Here is a 25,070-nt window from a genome sequence, read left to right as displayed (position 1 = left end):
TAGTACTAAATCTTGTATTTTCAATACCAGTAAACAAAAAACTGTCTAAAAAGAAACTAAACGTTTTAGTGTCAAACTAAAAAGACATTGATTGGCTGTGCTTGTAACATCTTCACATGTGTCATTTCACTAAACTGCATTTGCACTACTTCCTGAATAAAAGAACGAATTTGAAAGGAGCTGTGATAGAATCCTCTTTATTGATGATATTACAGATTTGGTCAGGGCCTATTCTTTTTTTTTTGTAATCAATTATTTATTGCAAAACAGTACACATGAAAAACTCACATTATTACACCAAACAAAATAAGTGTCTGTCCTGATTTTTTTTGTTTTTTTCCTTATCTTACCCCCCCCCCCCCACCCCCCACTATAAAGGTCACGGCCTATTCTTGACTACAGCTAAAGGGGTCAGACACACGTGCCCCTGCATTTATCTTTCCTGAACTGTCTGCCTAAACACCAGACAGTCAATAGAGTCAAGTGAACTAAGTGGATCTCCACCAGTCTCATTGCATGTGTGTCCTTGTCATCCGTCCTGAGTGTCTCTGCCACTCAGAAGAGGCCCGCCTTCTTTTTGAGGTCACGCTGACGCCACACGGGGAGACGTTCAAAATCAGCGCGAGAGGTCCCCATCAGAGTCTCAAACTCCACATCCGAGAGGTGTTCCTAGGAAACAGAGGGAGAGAGAAGAACAAGAGTTGAAGTGATGTGTTACGCTGACCCCTACAGGCCAGTGAGAGATATTGCTGTTGCTCCATTTTGCTCCATGAGAGTTTGTTTCATCACGCCCCTGTGGTCCTAATCACAAATCACTGCAACTATCAGTTCAACACACTGCTTGGCTGATATCACACTGCACTCTCTGGGATTCACAGACAAGTCTAATAATAATAATAATAATAATAATAATAATAATAATAATAATAATAATAATGCTGATAATAGTACTACCAATAATACTACTACTACTACTACTACTAATAATAATAATAATAATAGTAATAATAATAATAATGCATGTGTGCCAGGCGGCCCTGCAGGGACCCGTAGGGAAGTGCCAACCTCTCTCCGGCTGGGGTCCAGCCCATCCAGCTCTCCGGGGGTCTCGATGGTAGAGACCAGACTGGAGCCTCCAGGCGGGGGGGACGGGGCCGTGGACAGGGCTGTTGGTGCTCCAGGGTTGGGTGGGCTGGGGGAGCGTTGGATAGATGGAGGGGAGCTGTCGGGACCCCCTGGGGCGCTGTACCTCCCTGCACCCTCCTCCACCCCCCCTCCGCTCTTATTCAGACTTGAGTTGTTCAGATTCTACGTACATGTGGCAAGATGACAAGATGATTGATTGATTTTTAATTCCACTGACATGAATATTGAATATTGATTCACGTTTCTTTTATTAGTATCATTTATACACACCCATATGTTTAAGCCAGTTTATTACTGTAGATAATATGACAATGACATAGAAAATGCGCTAATAATCGATTAGTGTTAGGGTTAGTTAATCACTTACTGCAGTAATCTGTGAGATGGATGCACCATCTCCAAGCTTTTTTTTCATCTCCTCATAGGAGAGACCCCCCTGTGGAGAAGAGAACATCCACCAGTGCTTTCACAGGAGCTGTGTTGTTGTTTTAATCTATCTGAGTCTAGCTGAGACTAATCAGCTAATAATTCCAAGAGTAAAAACAAAACACGGTGCAGCAGCTTTCAGTCACGCTGCTGCATGCTCCTGGAACAAAGTCCCTGAAGAAATCAAACAGGCCCAAACCCTTAAAATATTTAAATCTAAGCTAAAAACCTTCATGTTTTGCACCAGTTATGATTAAACACAAACACTTCTATCAATGTCTTTTTTCCATTAACTATTGTCTTATTAAATGTTTAATCTATTTACTTCTTATATTTGCTTTTATTCATTGTCATTTTTATTTTCTTGCTGTATTTTTAAATAATGTATGTAAAGCACTTTCATTTGCCCAATTGTTGTATGAAATGTGCTATACAAATAAACTTGCCTTGCCTATCCCCTCCATAACAAAAAATCATTCACCAATTCATTGTACTTCTGATTCTGATCACAGCTACAAAATCCCCACCTCTTCCTCATTAGTGAAGCATTAGTGAAGTTCAATAAATCAAATACTGTAATAATCACTATTACTTGTGGTCTGATTGGTGATACAAGAGCACCTAGCGCCCTCTAGTGGTGAAACCCTGGCCTGCGGAGAGGTCCTACTCACGCTCCACTTGTGGGGGTCCCATGCGGTGAACCAACCAGTGAAGGTGGGCGGCTCATAGCCCTGTTTAACTGAGATGAGCGGTGTCTCAGGGTCCCGCCCTGCGGGGTGCGTCTTCAGATACTCTAGTGCGCTGTGACACGCCTCCTTGGTCTCGTAATCGTTGGCCGACCTGCCGATCCACAGGAAGATCTGATGGGGAAGGAGAGATGAACACTAGAACAGACGTGCCTTTTTACCTAGCCGCCTCAGGAGCCCCTCTTCAAAATGCTAAGCTGCTATTTCCACACAACGACCACCTGCTTCCTACACAGAAAAACGGCAAAATAGCCTTACTAGCTTATCCTGAAATAGTAAGGATACTGGGAGGTAGAACGCACATATCTAGGAAAAGTCTTGAAAGGAGGGCATTACATCAAATGACCCCTCATGGCTGATTAAGTGTTAAATCAAGTTGCTCATTAGTTATAACAGGGGTTAACCTGAATTGGTATTTCCCTCTTTGACGAAGGAGCTTGCTCTGAAACATCTTTGGAAGGGATAGAGTCGCTGTCCAGAATCTTTATTCTTACTCTATTGGTATTTAGTGCATGTCATTATAGTTTGTGGTCTGTAACTTCTAACATGAAGATTATGCTCTATGCATTGCATAGAGTTGAACTAAGCCCAAACTTCATGACCCTGTGTACTAGGACTTCTCCTCTCCTCCATGTGTAATAGGACTTCTCCTCTCCTCCCTGTGTACTAGGACTTCTCCTCTCCTCCATGTGTACTAGGACTTCTCCTCTCCTCCCTGTGTACTAGGACTTCTCCTCTCCTCCATGTGTACTAGGACTTCTCCTCTCCTCCCTGTGTACTAGGACTTCTCCTCTCCTCTCTGTGTACTAGGACTTCTCCTCTCCTCCATGTGTACTAGGACTTCTCCTCTCCTCCCTGTGTACTAGGACTTCTCCTCTCCTCCATGTGTACTAGGACTTCTCCTCTCCTCCCTGTGTACTAGGACTTCTCCTCTCCTCCCTGTGTACTAGGACTTCTCCCCTCTTCCCTGTGTACTAGGACTTCTCCTCTCCTCCATGTGTACTAGGACTTCTCCTCTCCTCTCTGTGTACTAGGACTTCTCCTCTCCTCCATGTGTACTAGGACTTCTCCTCTCCTCCATGTGTACTAGGACTTCTCCTCTCCTCCATGTGTACTAGGACTTCTCCTCTCCTCCCTGTGTACTAGGACTTCTCCTCTCCTCCCTGTGTACTAGGACTTCTCCTCTCCTCTCTGTGTACTAGGACTTCTCCTCTCCTCCATGTGTACTAGGACTTCTCCTCTCCTCCATGTGTACTAGGACTTCTCCTCTCCTCTCTGTGTACTAGGACTTCTCCTCTCCTCCATGTGTACTAGGACTTCTCCTCTCCTCCATGTGTACTAGGACTTCTCCTCTCCTCCCTGTGTACTAGGACTTCTCCTCTCCTCCATGTGTACTAGGACTTCTCCTCTCCTCTCTGTGTACTAGGACTTCTCCTCTCCTCCATGTGTACTAGGACTTCTCCTCTCCTCCCTGTGTACTAGGACTTCTCCTCTCCTCCCTGTGTACTAGGACTTCTCCCCTCCTCCATGTGTACTAGGACTTCTCCCCTCCTCCCTGGGTACTAGGACTTCTCCTCTCCTCCATGTGTACTAGGACTTCTCCTCTCCTCCCTGTGTACTAGGACTTCTCCTCTCCTCCATGTGTACTAGGACTTCTCCTCTCCTCTCTGTGTACTAGGACTTCTCCTCTCCTCCCTGTGTACTAGGACTTCTCACCTCCTCCCTGTGTACTAGGACTTCTCCTCTCCTCCATGTGTACTAGGACTTCTCCTCTCCTCCATGTGTACTAGGACTTCTCCCCTCCTCTCTGTGTACTAGGACCTCTCACCTCCTCCCTGTGTACTAGGACTTCTCCTCTCCTCCCTGTGTACTAGAACTTCTCCTCTCCTCCCTGTGTACTAGGACTTCTCACCTCCTCCCTGTGTACTAGGACTTCTCCTCTCCTCCCTGTGTACTAGGACTTCTCCCCTCCTCCATGTGTACTAGGACTTCTCCTCTCCTCCCTGTGTACTAGGACTTCTCCTCTCCTCCATGTGTACTAGGACTTCTCCCCTCCTCCCTGTGTACTAGGACTTCTCCTCTCCTCCATGTGTACTAGGACTTCTCCCCTCCTCCATGTGTACTAGGACTTCTCCTCTCCTCCCTGTGTACTAGGACTTCTCCTCTCCTCCATGTGTACTAGGACTTCTCCCCTCCTCCATGTGTACTAGGACTTCTCCCCTCCTCCATGTGTACTAGGACTTCTCCTCTCCTCCCTGTGTACTAGGACTTCTCCTCTCCTCCCTGTGTACTAGGACTTCTCCTCTCCTCCCTGTGTACTAGGACTTCTCCCCTCCTCCATGTGTACTAGGACTCTCACCTCCTCCCAGGTGTCCAGCAGCATGACGTCGTCCTCGTCCAGGTCAGACTGGGCGAAGTCTTCCACCTCGGTCATACGGAACCGTCCCGTCTGATTGGAGCACTCAAACAGTCTGGGGCTGTGGGGAGGCTCCTCCTTCTGGAAACTGACAACATAATAATAACAATAATAATAATAATAACAATAATAATAATAACAATAATAATAATAATAACAATAATAATAATAACAATAACAATAACAATAATAATAATAATGATAATAATAATAATACATTAGACTTATATAGCGCTTTTCTAGACACTCAAAGACGCTTTACAAACTGAAAAGATCGAGTAGTAATAATAAAAGAAACAAAAAAGAAAAGAAAAGAAAGTATAGGGGCCTAATTAAGGCAGTGCTGGGGACACATGGGGAGGGGAGGGGGAGAGGGTTAACTGGTGAAGGCGAGCTTGAAGAGGTGGGTTTTGAGGGCCTGTTTAAATGTTGGGAGGGTGTTGGCCTGTCTGATGTGGTTGGGGAGGGCGTTCCAGAGGGACGGGGCTGCGGCTGAAAAGGCCCTATCACCCCAGGTCCGGAGCTTGGTCCTGGTGGTCTTGAGGGTGGTTGTGACATGTGACAGTGTGTTGAGGGTCTCTGTGTACCTCTTGTCACTGGCGTAGGGGGCCTTCCCTCCCAGCGTCATCCAGAACTCTGCAGGCTCCTGGCCCTCCATCACCACCTGCTTGTCCTGCCTGGACAGCACCTCGGACACGGCCTTCCCCACCTGCCTCTCATCCCCATTACAGCCCTGCTCACACACACACACACACACACACACACACACACGCACGCACACACACACACACACACACACACACACACACACACACACACACAATCACAAACACACACACACACACACACACACGTTAATTCTGTAGAGAGAAAGTCTGTCGAGTGGTATGACAGACAAACATTCAAACAGTATTGAGTTCCGTGTTCAGTGTCAGCGTGTTCAGTAGCAGAGTGTTCAGTATCCGTGTAAGAGCAGGCTGCAGTACCTTTCCATACCACAGGTAGCAGAGGTGGTCAGTCTTGAGCAGGAAAACGTCGTTGCTGTTGAGGCAGGAGGAGCGGGCAGGGACCTCCACCGCCCGGGTGTTGAGCTCGTGAGTCCCTCTCACCTGGAACAGCCTGGCGCCAGGGTCAGGGTTCACCACCCCGGGTCTGCCTGTGCCACCCTGGAGGACACACAACCCAACATGAGGAAAGGGAAGGTCAGGGTTCACCACCCCGGGTCTGCCTGTGCCACCCTGGAGAACACACAACCCAACATAAGGAAAGGGAAGGTCACTATTGATCAGATAGTCTTCTGGATACTAAGATGTGGTTTTCTTTGTCTTTTTCTTTTGTATTCCATTGTGGATACTGATGTTTGTTATTGATTTATTTTGTGTTGTTTCAGTGTTAAGAATGGAAAATGATGTTTATTTATTTATTTTGTGTTGTTTGAATAAACCTCTTCTTATCCACGGACCCAGATGGGCATCCGAAGTGATATAAAGAGTTTACCTCGATCAATTCTTTGCATGCTATACGATGCCACATTTTTTTTCCAGAGACGGTAAACACGGCCTAAGTCACATCCAGTTTTCTCCAACTGGAGAATGTGTCATGTCCGGTTTCAACGCCAAATTTCCATACCATTGGTCGGCCAACCCAAAAAAAAATACAAAAAAAAAGAAATCTGATACATGAGAAAGGTCAAAGGTCAAAGATGGTGCCAAAATATCTCCAAATGGCCTAAACATATAGGTGTCCGCCTAAACATACCTGTACTAAAACAGGTACAAAGTTGCATTTGCTCACATTACTAGCATCAACTTTGGCACAAGTACTAATAAGACCCTGGAGTACTGATTCCTAGATGATTTGGGCTTGGTTATCAGGTTTCCAAGGTGATATTCACTGTAAAAGCTGTAGTTTTTTTAGGCGGAGACTGAATTTGAGATGTTTTATAATGTTCTAGCTCTATTTGCTCTGACACAGTAACATAGATTTTGATTCTGACACTTCTACAGCCACCCCACATGTGTTAGCTTTCATTTGATAACAATATCATTATGAAGGCCCTTGTGATTGTGGAGATATTCTATATTCACTGTGGGCATGTCATTTCGAGCAGAAAACCAGAAAATGTTGGTGGATAAGAAGAGGTTAAGAAAGAATGTCATTATTAGTATTGTGGATACTGTCATTTATGTATTAAGTCATGGATTATATAATTTAAGTATTATTACTCTCACTTGAGAGTGATGGATAGGGGGAGGACATGATAAGCTTAGGCTTCATCCTACTCATTTTCAAACAGTGATAGCTGTACTTTTCGTTATTAGTTATTAGTTTATTATAAAATAAATACAAATTATTAGTATTTTCAAATCATGTTCGATAGAAAAGATTCATCCATTCATTTATTCATTCATTTAACCCAAGACATACAAAATGTACATATGAACGAAACAAACACACACACACACACACACACACACACACACACACACACACACACACAAACCAAGACAGATTCTCCAGACAGACACCAGATCAGTTTCAAGGAGTGGGAGTCAGCCGGGCCCTCCCGAATCCACCGCTACATCTGGGACCCAGGAGATGGCGCCATTGGAGGAGACGACCTACCACGCCGGCAATGGACCACACTGAACCGTCTACGAACTGGTGTCGGTCGCTTTAAAACATCAATGAAGGCGTGGGGCCTGGCGGACAGTGCGGCATGCGAGTGCGGTGACCCTCAGCAGACCGCCGACCATATAATCACCATCTGCCCCTTATATAGACCACCCTCGGAAGCCAGCCTCTTTGACTTAGAACCAGAGATGCGGGCATGGCTACACGACACCGAGTTGGACCTCTGACGTTACACGAAAGAAGAAGAAGAAGAAGAAGTTTCAAGTGATCTCACCTCAAAAATGATGAGTCTGCCTTTAAAGATAGCCAGGAAGTGACGCGGCTCCTTTCCCATGATCACCCTGACCTGGACGGGCGCTCCGTTGTGTTGGTTGTCGACGTTGACGGCCTGGTACGCGCACGCCGTGATCTCATCCTGAGTAGCGTGGCGGCCCTGTGGTGAATCACGGTACGCTGTTAGATAGACGTGGTTCCTCTCACTTGAGTTGGTTTGGTATTTGATTGTGTTTGTGTGAGCCACACTACCTGCCACATGTAGAGGATGTACTGCAGCTGGTTGGATCTCTTGTAGGTGTACAGCACCAGGTAACAGTCTCCTCCGTAGAACTGTCCATAGGAGCTGGGGTCCACCTCCCGCAACTCCAGGTCCTCAATGCGCCATACCTGGATGGTGTCATTAATCACAGAGACGGTTTATTCACATAACTCACATCAGACAGGCCAACACCCCTCCCAACATTTAAACAGGGGCTCAAAACCCACCTCTTCAAGCTCGCCTTCACCAGTTAACCCTCTCCCCCTCCCCTTCCCATGTGTCCCCAGCACTACCTTAATTAGGCCCCTATACTTTCTTCTATTTACCTTTTGTTTCTTTTTATTATTACTACTCAATCTTTTCAGTTTGTAAAGCGTCTTTGAGTGTCTAGAAAAGCGCTATATAAGTCTAATGTATTAGACTATTATTATTATTATTATTATTATTAAAAGGGATGCATGAGGATGTCAGTGTGTGCGTGAGTGTGTGTGTGTGTGTGTGTGTGTGTGTGTGTGTGTGTGTGTGTGTGTGTGTGTGTGTTCTCACCTGAACCTCTCCAGAGGCGTCGTCTACCATGCGCTGCTGTGCTGCCAGGTGTGGCTGAGCGTGGAGCTCCATCACATCAAACTTCACCTGCTCCACCTTAGCTGAGGACAAAGCCATGGACACACAGTATCATTACACTAGACAAACATTACATCATGTACATCTCATCGCGTTACTGTGTTCCCTGTTCGTTCTCTGTGTTCTATGTGCTCATGTTATCTGTTGTTAACTCTGTGTTCTATGTGCTCATGTTATCTGTTGTTAACTCTGTGTTCTATGTGCTCATGTTATCTGTTGTTAACTCTGTGTTCTATGTGTCATGTTATCTGTTGTTAACTCTGTGTTCTATGTGCTCATGTTATCTGTTGCTTGTTGTTTCTGTGTTTTCTGTTCCCCCCATATTGTCAGTGTCTTTGAGCCTCGGGAAAAGTGCTATATAAATATAATGAATTATTATTATTATGATTATTATCATGGTACAGTATATCGCTGTGTTGTTCAGTGAAGTAGTTACCGATCTGTCCCGTGGAGTAGGTCTTCCCCAGGCCCTGGGTCTGTCCTTTCTCTGTCCAGGACTTGAAGAGGTGTTTAAACATGGCTGACTCTCCTCCTTCACTCATCACATCCACGTTGGTGCTAGCTGGGTAGTTCTTGGCCTTGATAAACCCCTGGTAGGAAAGGTGAGATTGAGTGTTTTATTAGTGGGCTTGCTTCAGCAAGTGCAACTATTGTTATTGCTGCTTGCATATTGCTTGTTATTATTAGTGGCCATAAAGATTGTTTAGGTGATGCCAATTCATCATTAAAAAAATGTTTTGGTCATGCCGCTCTATCGATTTGATTGGTTTCTTGGCCCAAGATCTCGCTTTTTGCACTGCACCCCATTTTGCCTGAAATCCTATTAACTCCTGTGGCCATTTGCTCTGAATGGGGACATTTACAACTGTATCCACCTTTTCATTTGAAGCTCGACACCTCAATTAAGTAGACTGACTCTTAAATGACTTCCATTTTGAGTGTTGATACTATTTAGACTTTTTAAACTTTAAGCCTTTTTAATTTGCATGAATGAACATGGGTTTCTATGAGGGTCATTGGGTTCCTATGATACATTCTCTCTATACCTCCCCTCTCTAATCTATCCATCCTCTCTTTCATCTATCCGTTCATCCAACCAACAAAACCAGCTTCTATCTACCTATCCTTCTCTCCTCTATCCATCTTTCCCTCATCTATCTAACTTCATCTGTCTATCCATCTACAGTATCTGATCTATATAACCTATCCTCATCTATCCATCTACAGTATCTGATCTATATAACCTATCCTCATCTATCCATCTACAGTATCTGTCACATATCAATTCATCCATCCAACCAAACAACAAACCGACCGTCTTTCACTGTATCCTCTACTAAAATGAGGATCTCACTTTCTTTCAACTACCCAGCAACTATCTATCATCCAAACCATATTTAAACATCTTCTACTACCAAAATAAGACATTCGCAAGTTTCTTCTGGAACTTATTTTTCTAGTTTCAAATGCTATTTCTTTCTGTCAATAAAAACACAATCTGTTACCACAGAAATGGATGCCCTTGGTGTCAACAGTCCCCTGACTCACCACTGCTCTCCCCAGAGCTGAGCGCCGCTCCTCTTTAGAGGCCTGCTTGCCCTTCCACACCATCACATACGCCCCTCCCTGGTCCACGATGTAGCAGTCCTGACAGCAGAGAAACACAATCAAAAAAAGAGAAGAGGGTGTTTTTTTTAACATTAGAACAGCCATGAGGGGTCATGACTTTTCCTAAATATGTGCGTTCTACCACCCAGTATCCTTACATTTTCAAAATCACATCAGGATAAGCTAGTATGAAGCTATTTTGCCATTTTTCTGAATAGGAAGCAGGTTAATTTACAAGTGGCTAACTAGTGGTCGTTGTGTGTAAATAGCAGCTTGAGCATTGTGAAGAGGCGGCTCTTTTAGTAGGTAAAAAACGCACGGCTGTTCTAGTGTTAAGCAATCTGTGTGAAATTATACTGTCAAAGAAACTGTAGAAAAATACTGAACAAAAATGCTGTATACATTTTTTTCAAAGGGTTGATAGAAGAAGTGAGGTTTACCGAGGAGTGAAGCAGGTCCTGGGTCAGGGGCTGGGTGGCAATCTCCTGCACCATTAACTTCCCACTGTCATCTGAGACACTGAGGAGAGGGAGGGTTAAACTGTCATCTGACACTGGGGAGAGGGAGGGTTAAACTGTCTGAGACACTGGGGAGAGGGAGGGTTAAACTGTCTGAGACACTGGGGAGAGGGAGGGTTAAACTGTCATCTGACACTGAGGAGAGGGAGGGTTAAACTGTCTGAGACACTGGGGAGAGGGAGGGTTAAACTGTCATCTGACACTGGGGAGAGGGAGGGTTAAACTGTCTGAGTCACTTGGGAGAGGGAGGGTTAAACTGTCATCTGACACTGGGGAGAGGGAGGGTTAAACTGTCTGAGACACTGAGGAGAGGGAGGGTTAAACTGTTGTCTGACACTGGGGAGAGGGAGGGTTAAACTGTCTGAGACACTGGGGAGAGGGAGGATTAAACTGTCTGAGACACTGAGGAGAGGGAGGGTTAAACTGTCATCTGAGACACTGAGGAGAGGGAGGGTTAAACTGTCATCTGACACTGGGGAGAGGGAGGGTTAAACTGTCTGAGACACTGAGGAGAGGGAGGGTTAAACTGTCATCTGACACTGGGGAGAGGGAGGGTTAAACTGGCACTTAGGTGGAGAGGGAGGGTTAAACTGTTGTCTGACACTGGGGAGAGGGAGGGTTAAACTGTCTGAGACACTGGGGAGAGGGAGGGTTAAACTGTCTGAGACACTGGGGAGAGGGAGGGTTAAACTGTCTTAGACACTGGGGAGAGGGAGGGTTAAACTGTTGTCTGACACTGAGGAGAGGGAGGGTTAAACTGTCTGAGACACTGAGGAGAGGGAGGGTTAAACTGTCTGAGACACTGGGGAGAGGGAGGGTTAAACTGTCATCTGAGACACTGAGGAGAGGGAGGGTTAAACTGTCTGAGACACTGGGGAGAGGGAGGGTTAAACTGTCATCTGACACTGAGGAGAGGGAGGGTTAAACTGTCATCTGACACTGAGGAGAGGGAGGGTTAAACTGTCATCTGAGACACTGGGGAGAGGGAGGGTTAAACTGTCATCTGACACTGGGGAGAGGGAGGGTTAAACTGTCATCTGACACTGAGGAGAGGGAGGGTTAAACTGTCATCTGACACTGAGGAGAGGGAGGGTTAAACTGTCATCTGACACTGAGGAGAGGGAGGGTTAAACTGTCATCTGACACTGAGGAGAGGGAGGGTTAAACTGTCTGAGACACTGGGGAGAGGGAGGGTTAAACTGTCTGAGACACTGGGGAGAGGGAGGGTTAAACTGTCTGAGACACTGGGGAGAGGGAGGGTTAAACTGTCTGAGACACTGGGGAGAGGGAGGGTTAAACTGTTGTCTGACACTGGGGAGAGGGAGGGTTAAACTGTCTTAGACACTGAGGAGAGGGAGGGTTAAACTGTCATCTGACACTGGGGAGAGGGAGGGTTAAACTGTCATCTGACACTGGGGAGAGGGAGGGTTAAACTGTTATCTGACACTGAGGAGAGGGAGGGTTAAACTGTCTGAGACACTGGGGAGAGGGAGGGTTAAACTGTTGTCTGACACTGGGGAGAGGGAGGGTTAAACTGTCATCTGACACTGAGGAGAGGGAGGGTTAAACTGTCTGAGACACTGAGGAGAGGGAGGGTTAAACTGTCTGAGACACTGGGGAGAGGGAGGGTTAAACTGTCATCTGACACTGAGGAGAGGGAGGGTTAAACTGTCTTAGACACTGAGGAGAGGGAGGGTTAAACTGTTGTCTGACACTGGGGAGAGGGAGGGTTAAACTGTCATCTGAGACACTGAGGAGAGGGAGGGTTAAACTGTCTGAGACACTGGGGAGAGGGAGGGTTAAACTGTTGTCTGACACTGGGGAGAGGGAGGGTTAAACTGTCTGAGACACTGGGGAGAGGGAGGGTTAAACTGTCTGAGACACTGGGGAGAGGGAGGGTTAAACTGTCTGAGACACTGGGGAGAGGGAGGGTTAAACTGTCTGAGACACTGGGGAGAGGGAGGGTTAAACTGTTGTCTGACACTGGGGAGAGGGAGGGTTAAACTGTCTTAGACACTGAGGAGAGGGAGGGTTAAACTGTCATCTGACACTGAGGAGAGGGAGGGCTAAACTGTCATCTGACACTGAGGAGAGGGAGGGTTAAACTATCATCTGAGACTGGGGAGAGGGAGGGTTAAACTGTCATCTGACACTGGGGAGAGGGAGGGTTAAACTGTCTTAGACACTGAGGAGAGGGAGGGTTAAACTGTCTGAGACACTGAGGAGAGGGAGGGTTAAACTGTCATCTGACACTGGGGAGAGGGAGGGTTAAACTGTCATCTGAGACACTGGGGAGAGGGAGGGTTAAACTGTCTGAGACACTGGGGAGAGGGAGGGTTAAACTGTCTGAGACACTGAGGAGAGGGAGGGTTAAACTGTCTGAGACACTGAGGAGAGGGAGGGTTAAACTGTCTGAGACACTGAGGAGAGGGAGGGTTAAACTGTCATCTGAGACACTGGGGAGAGGGAGGGTTAAACTGTCTGAGACACTGAGGAGAGGGAGGGTTAAACTGTCTTAGACACTGGGGAGAGGGAGGGTTAAACTGTCTGAGACACTGGGGAGAGGGAGGGTTAAACTGTCTGAGACACTGAGGAGAGGGAGGGTTAAACTGTCTGAGACACTGGGGAGAGGGAGGGTTAAACTGTCATCTGAGACACTGGGGAGAGGGAGGGTTAAACTGTCATCTGAGACTGGGGAGAGGGAGGGTTAAACTGTCTGAGACACTGGGGAGAGAGAGGGTTAAACTGTCATCTGACACTGGGGAGAGGGAGGGTTAAACTGTCTGAGACACTGGGGAGAGGGAGGGTTAAACTGTCTTAGACACTGGGGAGAGAGAGGGTTAAACTGTCTGAGACACTGAGGAGAGGGAGGGTTAAACTGTCATCTGAGACTGGGGAGAGGGAGGGTTAAACTGTCTGAGACACTGGGGAGAGGGAGGGTTAAACTGTCATCTGACACTGGGGAGAGGGAGGGTTAAACTGTCATCTGAGACACTGGGGAGAGGGAGGGTTAAACTGTCTGAGACACTGAGGAGAGGGAGGGTTAAACTGTCATCTGAGACACTGGGGAGAGGGAGGGTTAAACTGTCATCTGACACTGGGGAGAGGGAGGGTTAAACTGTTGTCTGAGACACTGGGGAGAGGGAGGGTTAAACTGTCATCTGACACTGAGGAGAGGGAGGGTTAAACTGTCATCTGACACTGGGGAGAGGGAGGGTTAAACTGTCTGAGACACTGGGGAGAGGGAGGGTTAAACTGTCATCTGAGACACTGGGGAGAGGGAGGGTTAAACTGTCATCTGAGACACTGGGGAGAGGGAGGGTTAAACTGTCTGAGACACTGAGGAGAGGGAGGGTTAAACTGTCTGAGACACTGAGGAGAGGGAGGGTTAAACTGTCTGAGACACTGGGGAGAGGGAGGGTTAAACTGTCATCTGACACTGGGGAGAGGGAGGGTTAAACTGTCATCTGACACTGGGGAGAGGGAGGGTTAAACTGTCATCTGACACTGGGGAGAGGGAGGGTTAAACTGTCATCTGAGACACTGGGGAGAGGGAGGGTTAAACTGTCATCTGACACTGGGGAGAGGGAGGGTTAAACTGTCATCTGAGACTGGGGAGAGGGAGGGTTAAACTGTCATCTGACACTGGGGAGAGGGAGGGTTAAACTATCATCTGACACTGGGGAGAGGGAGGGTTAAACTGTCTGAGACACTGAGGAGAGGGAGGGTTAAACTGTCATCTGAGACACTGAGGAGAGGGAGGGTTAAACTGTCATCTGACACTGGGGAGAGGGAGGGTTAAACTGTCATCTGACACTGGGGAGAGGGAGGGTTAAACTGTCATCTGACACTGGGGAGAGGGAGGGTTAAACTGTCTGAGACACTGGGGAGAGGGAGGGTTAAACTGTCTGAGACACTGAGGAGAGGGAGGGTTAAACTGCCATCTGAGACACTGGGGAGAGGGAGGGTTAAACTGTCTGAGACACTGAGGAGAGGGAGGGTTAAACTGTCATCTGAGACACTGGGGAGAGGGAGGGTTAAACTGTCATCTGACACTGAGGAGAGGGAGGGTTAAACTGTTGTCTGAGACACTGGGGAGAGGGAGGGTTAAACTGTCTGAGACACTGAGGAGAGGGAGGGTTAAACTGTCATCTGACACTGGGGAGAGGGAGGGTTAAACTGTCTGAGACACTGAGGAGAGGGAGGGTTAAACTGTCTGAGACACTGAGGAGAGGGAGGGTTAAACTGTCTGAGACACTGGGGAGAGGGAGGGTTAAACTGTCTTAGACACTGGGGAGAGGGAGGGTTAAACTGTCATCTGACACCGGGGAGAGGGAGGGTTAAACTGTCTGAGACACTGGGGAGAGGGAGGGTTAAACTGTCTGAGACACTGGGGAGAGGGAGGGTTAAACTGTCTGAGACACTGGGGAGAGGGAGGGTTAAACTGTCATCTGAGACTGGGGAGAGGGAGGGTTAAACTGTCTGAGACTGGGGAGAGGGAGGGTTAAACTGTCTGAGACACTGAGGAGAGGGAGGGTTAAACTGTCTGAGACACTGAGGAGAGGGAGGGTTAAACTGTCATCTGACACTGGGGAGAGGGAGGGTTAAACTGTCATCTGACACTGAGGAGAGGGAGGGTTAAACTGTCATCTGACACTGGGGAGAGGGAGGGTTAAACTGTCATCTGACACTGAGGAGAGGGAGGGTTAAACTGTCTGAGACACTGAGGAGAGGGAGGGTTAAACTGTCATCTGACACTGGGGAGAGGGAGGGTTAAACTGTCTGAGACACTGAGGAGAGGGAGGGTTAAACTGTCTGAGACACTGAGGAGAGGGAGGGTTAAACTGTCATCTGAGACTGAGGAGAGGGAGGGTTAAACTGTCTGAGACACTGAGGAGAGGGAGGGTTAAACTGTCTGAGACACTGAGGAGAGGGAGGGTTAAACTGTCTGAGACACTGAGGAGAGGGAGGGTTAAACTGTCTGAGACACTGGGGAGAGGGAGGGTTAAACTGTCTGAGACACTGAGGAGAGGGAGGGTTAAACTGTCTGAGACACTGGGGAGAGGGAGGGTTAAACTGTCATCTGACACTGGGGAGAGGGAGGGTTAAACTGTCTGAGACACTGAGGAGAGGGAGGGTTAAACTGTCTGAGACACTGAGGAGAGGGAGGGTTAAACTGGCTGAGACACTGGGGAGAGGGAGGGTTAAACTGTCTGAGACACTGAGGAGAGGGAGGGTTAAACTGTCATCTGACACTGGGGAGAGGGAGGGTTAAACTGTCATCTGACACTGGGGAGAGGGAGGGTTAAACTGTCATCTGAGACACTGAGGAGAGGGAGGGTTAAACTGTCATCTGACACTGAGGAGAGGGAGGGTTAAACTGTCATCTGACACTGAGGAGAGGGAGGGTTAAACTGTCTGAGACACTGGGGAGAGGGAGGGTTAAACTGTCTGAGACACTGGGGAGAGGGAGGGTTAAACTGTCTGAGACACTGGGGAGAGGGAGGGTTAAACTGTCATCTGAGACACTGGGGAGAGGGAGGGTTAAACTGTCATCTGAGACACTGAGGAGAGGGAGGGTTAAACTGTCATCTGAGACACTGGGGAGAGGGAGGGTTAAACTGTCTGAGACACTGGGGAGAGGGAGGGTTAAACTGTCTGAGACACTGGGGAGAGGGAGGGTTAAACTGTCATCTGAGACACTGGGGAGAGGGAGGGTTAAACTGTCATCTGAGACACTGAGGAGAGGGAGGGTTAAACTGTCTGAGACACTGAGGAGAGGGAGGGTTAAACTGTCTGAGACACTGAGGAGAGGGAGGGTTAAACTGTCTGAGACACTGAGGAGAGGGAGGGTTAAACTGTCATCTGAGACACTGAGGAGAGGGAGGGTTAAACTGTCTGAGACACTGAGGAGAGGGAGGGTTAAACTGTCTGAGACACTGAGGAGAGGGAGGGTTAAACTGGCTGAGACACTGGGGAGAGGGAGGGTTAAACTGTCTGAGACACTGAGGAGAGGGAGGGTTAAACTGTCATCTGACACTGGGGAGAGGGAGGGTTAAACTGTCATCTGACACTGGGGAGAGGGAGGGTTAAACTGTCATCTGAGACACTGAGGAGAGGGAGGGTTAAACTGTCATCTGACACTGAGGAGAGGGAGGGTTAAACTGTCATCTGACACTGAGGAGAGGGAGGGTTAAACTGTCTGAGACACTGGGGAGAGGGAGGGTTAAACTGTCTGAGACACTGGGGAGAGGGAGGGTTAAACTGTCTGAGACACTGGGGAGAGGGAGGGTTAAACTGTCATCTGAGACACTGGGGAGAGGGAGGGTTAAACTGTCATCTGAGACACTGAGGAGAGGGAGGGTTAAACTGTCATCTGAGACACTGGGGAGAGGGAGGGTTAAACTGTCTGAGACACTGGGGAGAGGGAGGGTTAAACTGTCTGAGACACTGGGGAGAGGGAGGGTTAAACTGTCATCTGAGACACTGGGGAGAGGGAGGGTTAAACTGTCATCTGAGACACTGAGGAGAGGGAGGGTTAAACTGTCTGAGACACTGAGGAGAGGGAGGGTTAAACTGTCTGAGACACTGAGGAGAGGGAGGGTTAAACTGTCTGAGACACTGAGGAGAGGGAGGGTTAAACTGTCATCTGAGACACTGAGGAGAGGGAGGGTTAAACTGTCTGAGACACTGAGGAGAGGGAGGGTTAAACTGTCTGAGACACTGAGGAGAGGGAGGGTTAAACTGTCTTAGACACTGAGGAGAGGGAGGGTTAAACTGTCATCTGACACTGAGGAGAGGGAGGGTTAAACTGTCTGAGACACTGGGGAGAGGGAGGGTTAAACTGTCTGAGACACTGGGGAGAGGGAGGGTTAAACTGTCATCTGACACTGAGGAGAGGGAGGGTTAAACTGTCTGAGACACTGAGGAGAGGGAGGGTTAAACTGTCTGAGACACTGAGGAGAGGGAGGGTTAAACTGTCTTAGACACTGAGGAGAGGGAGGGTTAAACTGTCTGAGACACTGGGGAGAGGGAGGGTTAAACTGTCATCTGACACTGGGGAGAGGGAGGGTTAAACTGTCTGAGATACTGAGGAGAGGGAGGGTTAAACTGTCTGAGACACTGGGGAGAGGGAGGGTTAAACTGTCATCTGAGACTGGGGAGAGGGAGGGTTAAACTGTCATCTGACACTGAGGAGAGGGAGGGTTAAACTGTCATCTGAGACACTGGGGAGAGGGAGGGTTAAACTATCATCTGAGACACTGGGGAGAGGGAGGGTTAAACTGTCTGAGACACTGAGGAGAGGGAGGGTTAAACTGTCATCTGAGACTGGGGAGAGGGAGGGTTAAACTGTCTTAGACACTGGGGAGAGGGAGGGTTAAACTGTCATCTGACACTGGGGAGAGGGAGGGTTAAACTGTCATCTGACACTGGGGAGAGGGAGGGTTAAACTGTCTGAGACACTGGGGAGAGGGAGGGTTAAACTGTCTGAGACACTGGGGAGAGGGAGGGTTAAACTGGCACTTAGGTGGAGTGGGAGGCACACAAACCCCAATGTGTAAGAAGCAGAGAGTCCCACATGACTTCATTCACAGAGTACGAGAGAAACACAAGGGACGATATAACCTTGACACTTGTTGGTTTCTGCTGCAGCAAATACCTAGCAGGGTTACGATGAGGCGTTGTTGACACTCAGACTGTGGAATAAGGACCGAGGGGACCTCTAGAGGTGGAATAAGGACCGAGGGGACGGAGGGGACCTCTAGAGGTGGAATAAGGACCGAGGGGACGGAGGGGACCTCTAGAGGTACGTACTTGTACATCCTGACGTTGACCGTCTGTTGCCTGTCTGGTGTGTCATCAGGGACCGCCTCCCTCAGCTGACCCGTCCTCTGGCCCAGCACGGCCCTCATCATCTTCATCAGTTCTGGGGAGTCTTCCTCATCGCCTCCCTCCACCACCCCGATCTGTGCCCGGCCACCCCTCTCCCTGTCCCGGATGTCCTGGGCCAGAAGCACTGCCTGCAGAGGGAGAGGGGGAGGGTGGAGGGGGAGACCGAAGTGTCAACCTCAGTCACTATTGGGTTGTTAAGTCGTGACGTGTTTCCCGGGTCCAACGTTGGCTGAGGCGCTCTCTTCGAAATGCCGCAGTAATAATAAGAATTCATTCTATTTGTATAGTGCTGCGTCCCTTGTTGTATGAATAGATTGAACTGTCATTCTACCGCTTTAGGACACTGGTGCTCTGGTGCGAGGATTTTTTTATTTGGACCAGTCAGACTTAACAACCGAATAGTCCGTGGGAATGAGAATAAATATGACTAATAGGACGGTCCTGATCTCCTCTTAGTCGGTATAACAACATAGGGATTTGACACGGCTGTCTAGGTTTGGTCGCTGTGAAATGAAAGAGGCCTTTGATACTGGAGGCCGACGCTTCAGTCTAAAAGAACCATTTACAGGCTATCTCTATTTAGCATCAGCGTCACTGTCACAGAGTCACTGTCACAGAGTCACTGAGTCACTGTCACAGAGTTACTATCACAGAGTTACTATCACAGAGTTACTATCACAGAGTTACTGTCACAGAGTCACTGTCACAGAGTCACTGAGTCACTATCACAGAGTCACTGTCACAGAGTCACTGTCACAGAGTCACTGTCACAGAGTCACTGTCACAGAGTCACTGAGTCACTGTCACAGAGTCACTGAGTCACTGTCACAGAGTCACTGTCACAGAGTCACTATCACAGAGTCACTGTCACAGAGTCACTGTCACAGAGTCACTGTCAGAGAGTCACTATCACAGAGTCACTATCACAGAGTCACTGTCAGAGAGTCACTATCACAGAGTCACTGTCACAGAGTCACTGTCAGAGAGTCACTCTCACAGAGTCACTGTCACAGAGTCACTGTCACTGAGTCACTGTCAGAGAGTCACTCTCACAGAGTCACTGTCACAGAGTCACTGTTACAGAGTCACTGTCAGAGAGTCACTATCACAGAGTCACTGTCACAGAGTCACTGTCACAGAGTCACTGTCACAGCGGCCTTCTGTACCTTGAGCTTCTCCCTCCTGTTGCTCTGCGGGCCGTTCCACTGAACTATGACCTTCCCCATGTCCAGCAGGAAGATGTCCCCATTGTTGAAGCTGTTCCACGATACCTCCACCTGGAACAGAAACACAAGACCTTTCATAATAATAATCATAATAATAATAATAATAATAATAATAATAATAATGCATTAGACTTATATAGCGCTTTTCTAGACACTCAAAGACGCTTTACAAACAGAAAAGATCGAGTAGTAATAATAAAAAGAAACCAAAATAAATAAAAGAAAGTATAGGGGCCTAATTTTTAGATAACTAAATCTAAATCTAAGTGTCTTTGGAGGACAATCTACTCTGTATACTGCAAGTATATCTAGATTTCGGGCGGTGAAGCAGCAAAAACAAGCAACGCCAGCGTCCTCTCTCGACCGGCATTTGTTGAAAAGTGAAAAGTCTTACGAGTATGATCAATGTTATGTTAGCTAGCTACCTCTAAACATGGATTTGGCTGGGCATAAATGAATGAATTTGAGGTGGTAAACACAGTCCGTTGACTAGTACAGTGGAGTTGGACATGCGTGCCATCTGCAGTACAGTGTATACAATACTAACGGATTTCTTCATTCAATAAACAATGTTGGAGCACTATTGCACACTAAAATAGCATATAGCATAGCATAGAGTACAGCACAGTGTTTTATTGTATAGTATAGTAGTATAGTATAGTAGATAGTGTACATAGCCTTTATTTATGTAAACCAGCTCTTTTCCCTTTTTTATTTTACCCTTGGACCTCTTGTCTTTTAGTCTTTTTTCCTAGCACCAGGGGAGCCCCCCCTCCTAAATGTCGTTGTATGGTACCTGTACTGTATTAATGACAATAAAGACCATTCATTCATTCATTCATTCATTCATTCATTCATTCATTCATTCATAAAAAGGGCCAACTGATTGCTGATGTGAAAATGATATTAAACGATCAAACAGACTGGTGTTTTCTGTGTTATTTCACCATTAATTGGCTGTTGACAGCTTGTGTGGCTGTGAGATGCCCTGGGGGAGGCATCTGGAAAGCAGTGGTAAGCCCCGGCGTGGGTGAGTGAGGCTGGGTGAGAGGGAGTGTATCAGTGTATCCTCCCCCCTGCATACCTCTGTGGCCGTGACATGCTTCCTCCCTTTGACTTGCAGCAACCGCAGAATGTTGTACACATTGGACTCGACATGACGGAAGCCTGATGCCACCCCACCCTTCTTGAATCTGAGGGAGAGGTCAAAGAATGTGTCAGGTGCCACAGTAGATATGGTATCTAAAGTCAAATGTGAATCACAAACCATCGACATCTATCCCCCACTCACTCCTCTCCTACAGCATTATGTGGAAAAACAATAATCGGCAATACTGGAGAGGGAGAAACAATCAAGTGAACAGAGAGCTGTTCCACCAGGACAAAACAACTGTCGTCCAAATGCTTTCATTCAGAGGGATTAGGGGAGGCAATCCGGTCTCTGGAGGCGGTCTCACTCACACTGCTGCCTGTCTGTCTGAATGTGGCTTAGCTACAGAAATGTGCCGACAGCAGAGCTCTTCATACTGGTGGATGTTCCTGCTGTTTCAGAGAGCCACAGTGCTGCTGTGTTTCTCCTATGGTTCATCTTTTTATTGTATTTTATTTAACCAGAAGAAATCAGTTGAGAACAAATTCTAATTTTCAGTGACGATCTGGCCAAGAGGCCCCGGCATGAAATAAAAACAAACATATAAACAGAAATACTTGTCAACATAGAACAAGACATTACAACGGCCAAGACAGTAAGGATAAATCAAAACAAATAGAAACAAAATCAACTAACCTATGTGTGGAAAGAGAGAGGGTTGTATGTGCGTGCGTGTGTGTGTGTGTGTGTGTGTGTGTGTGTGTGTGTGTGTGTGTGTGTGTGTGCGTGTGTGTGTGTGTGTGTGTGTGTGTGTGTGTGTGTGCGTGTGTGTGTGTGTGTGTGTATGTGGGGGGGGGGGAGGCAATCAACAGGAACATAAGTCAACTACGACCTTCTGAAGTCTATTTTGAAAATGGTAAGTCCAAATCTTAACAGTGTTGTTGTTGTTGTTGTTGTTGTTGTTGTTGTTGTTGTTGCTGCTGTTGTTGTTGACTCCTCACACACCTCAGCCAAATCAGTGTTCTCCATCCCATTTGAGGATGTGATTAGCCTTCTCACTCACATGAGGCCGTTCTTGAAGTAGCTCCTGAATTTGGGCGACTCGTACCCCTGCACCTCCCTGTGCTGAACAGGACTGCCCCCCAGGGACTCATCCAGCTGGGTCACGTAGATGGCCGCCGCCCCCTGCTCATCCTGGGAGGAGGACTTCCCTATCCAGTAGTGGATGTCCATGGAGGGAGCTGAGTTCTGACTCCCCTGGGTACACAATGTGTAAAGATACAAACACAGACATACAGAGAGAGAGAGAGAGAGAGAGAGAGAGAGAGAGAGAGAGAGAGAGAGAGAGAGAGAGAGAGAGTATGAGAGATACACACACAAATAATGCACTGTAGATGAAGCTTGTGGAAGGACGCTAGAGCTTGTACAGTACAATATGTTCAAATGAACATCCATACATAACAACAACGGTGTGTAAATGAGTGGAGTTCTACTCACATGAAGCACGATGTAGCAGTCTCCCTCAAAGAAGTTGCCAAAGCCTTGCTCTGGAACAGGGACCATCTTCATGTTCTGAAAAACCCCTCAAAGTGAGTATTATTTACTGTAACGGAATCTCAGCTATCTCATGTATCTTTGACCTGGGTGGGGGGTGTACAACAGCTAAAGAACACACTGTGTTATGACTGACTGGACTGTGTTTGGATGTGGTTATGAGGTGGGACAAGGCTTACGTTGATGGTCCAGATCTGCAAGCCGGGCTTCCTGCTGATGTCTTTAAACACATCTGGAGTCTCTTCAGTCATTCTGCAAAACTAACAGCACAAGAGTGTGAACACTAGAAGAGCCGTGAGGGGTCGTGAGGGGTCCCCTGTGAGTTAAAAAAAAATCTATCTTTGCACTCGATCACATTTCAGGACCCTCCTTTCATGACTTTTCCTAGATATGTGCGTTCTACCACCCAGTGTCCTTACATTTTCAAAATCACTTCAGGATTATAAAGCTGTTTTGCAGTTTTTCTGCATAGGAGGCAGGCTAAAAAAAGAAGCGCCCTCTAGTGATCTCTGTGTGTAAATAGCAGATTTACATTCTAAAAAGGGGGTCTATTTGACCCCCAAGGCGGCTCTACTAGTAGGTAAAATAGGCACAGCTGTTGTAAGAGAGCCTACTGGGGTCAACTCTTAGGATTGTATCAAGTGTTACTGTATGAACAACATACAGACAGTATTACTGTATGAACAACATACAGACAGTGAAGCAACTTTGCATGGTTCTGTAAGTGCGGCAGCATGTACAGTACAATAGACTTGGTCAACAATGCATAAAAACCAGCCAAGTTTTCATGAATGAATTTTTAAGAAGTAGAAATATGCATAATTCCAGTGATATTGCTACACACCACCTGGGTACTAACTGTTCCCACTTTTATTTAGGGTCATCCACAATGGAATACCAAGTCACATAAAAACCGAAAGAAGTGAAATGAATGCTACTGTGCAGCACATAGTAAGTAAGAGGCTGCATATTTTCAAAAATGGCTTCCACAGTTTTAAATGGGGAAATGAATGTCTGCTGTGAAGCCATTATGAGATCTGCAACACCTTATCATTCATCTTGATGAGCTGTAGCTTCTCGTTGGGACCAGGTGACCTGATGATGATGATGATGATGACTGCCCTAACTGAGGAACTCCCGTATGTCTGTCTGTGAGACGCCACTAGCACGACTCAACTGTGCTGCCACCGCCACAAACAAGTCCCCCAGTCAGCACTGCTTAACAATAGAACAGCCATGAAAAATGTTATATCTTTGCACTCGATCAAATTTCAGGACCCTCCTTTCATGACTTTTCCTAGATATGTGCGTTCGACCACCCAGTATCCTTACATTTTCAAAATCACATCAGGATAAGCTAGTGTACAGCTATTTAGTAGTTTTTCTGTGTAGGAAGCAGGCTAATTTACAAGCAGCCTAGTGGTCGTTGTGTGTAAATAGCAGCTTGAGCATTGTAAAAAGGCTCTTTTAGTAGGTAAAAATGCACGGCTGTTCTAGTGTTAATTGCCTCTTGACACAGATATCAAAGACAACAGCAGTGATAAACAGCCACAGAGAGAGGCAGAACAAACAGTAGGGACAGTAAAACATGACGTCGAAAATAGATTTGCAGTCAGGGAAGTAAGGGCTAACTAACTAACTAACTAAGAGGAACTAAGTACACAACAGGAAGTGGACAGGACAGTTGCTGGGCAACATGGACTCCACAGAGAGTGATTGTAGTATAATGAGGTGTAGCTGCGGGGTGTTGTCAGGACAGAGAGGGTGCGTTGGGTCAGGTATGCACCATCAGAATATTTACCCTAGCCCCACCCCTTATTAATACTCTTTTGGTTCTGGAATCAACTCCGAGACAGTGACAGATTAGCAGTTGACTCATATTAAACAAATACAATGCGACTACATAACTGCGAACACAATAGGGGTTGTGCTAACAGTGATTTCACTGGCTGTGATCCAGTATCTGTGAAGAACCGACAGAACCAAAAGCAGGTTCACACCTTCTTTATCATTATCGTCATCGTCATTATTAGGAACTTAATCCATTGGGCATCGTTTCACAGTCCAAAACGAACCAAATTGACATTGTTCAACGGTTGTAAGAGTGTTGTTTTTGAACGTGTTGTAGTTTTCTATCATTTTATACTGAGAATTGAAGTCTCTCTACAGTTTGGCGAATCTAGCACTCAAGGAAGGCCCATTTCCTTCCTAAGATCTGTGGCGCAGTGAATAATTCTGACTATGGACAGGGCCCATAACTTGTGCAATCACAGATTTGTATAACATGATTGGTTCCCAAGAATAGTGACCTCATGACCAAGGGCAGTTCTAATAAATATGAGTCCCACCCAACGTTGGGGGCTTTTGGCTTTTGCCTTTGCTTTGGTGCCTTTTTGTATGCTACTTTCTCTCTGCACTCATGTGACTTTGCTTAATAAAAGGCCTCTTTGGAGACACTTGATTTAAGCTCTTTGTGCTTTATAAGTTCTACTCAATCTATTAAGAATCAATTAAATCCACAACAAACGTTTTTGAACATGAAAAGGCAAAAACACTGGACATACCCCCTATGAGGGCTGTCAACCAGTATGCAGGCTGACAGTTGACCAGTGTAAACCAGTATGCAGGCTGACAGTTGACCAGTGTAAACCAGT

General features: G+C 46.9%; 1 protein-coding gene across 1 annotated transcript; it reads right to left on the bottom strand.

Annotated features, from left to right (window-relative positions):
* Positions 1 to 555: 555 nt before the first annotated feature.
* On the bottom strand, positions 556 to 22,667 carry vill (villin-like; the record flags this gene model as incomplete). Its single annotated transcript, XM_080548907.1, has 19 exons — positions 556 to 669; positions 1,066 to 1,308; positions 1,514 to 1,582; positions 2,244 to 2,432; positions 4,678 to 4,822; positions 5,322 to 5,467; positions 5,721 to 5,900; positions 7,643 to 7,801; positions 7,894 to 8,031; positions 8,450 to 8,550; positions 8,964 to 9,117; positions 10,076 to 10,174; positions 10,576 to 10,654; positions 18,469 to 18,674; positions 19,713 to 19,823; positions 20,857 to 20,965; positions 21,926 to 22,119; positions 22,360 to 22,434; positions 22,596 to 22,667. 19 exons carry the CDS (start codon positions 22,665 to 22,667, stop codon positions 556 to 558), a joined length of 2,583 nt encoding a protein of 860 aa, XP_080405033.1.
* Positions 22,668 to 25,070: the final 2,403 nt, after the last annotated feature.

Source organism: Nansenia antarctica (assembly GCF_963989245.1).
Source record: "Nansenia antarctica genome assembly, chromosome: 19".
Classification (NCBI taxonomy): Eukaryota; Metazoa; Chordata; class Actinopteri; order Argentiniformes; family Microstomatidae; genus Nansenia; species Nansenia antarctica.
The sequence above is the reverse complement of the archived record's forward strand: the minus strand, read 5'-3'. Positions and strand labels throughout refer to the sequence as shown.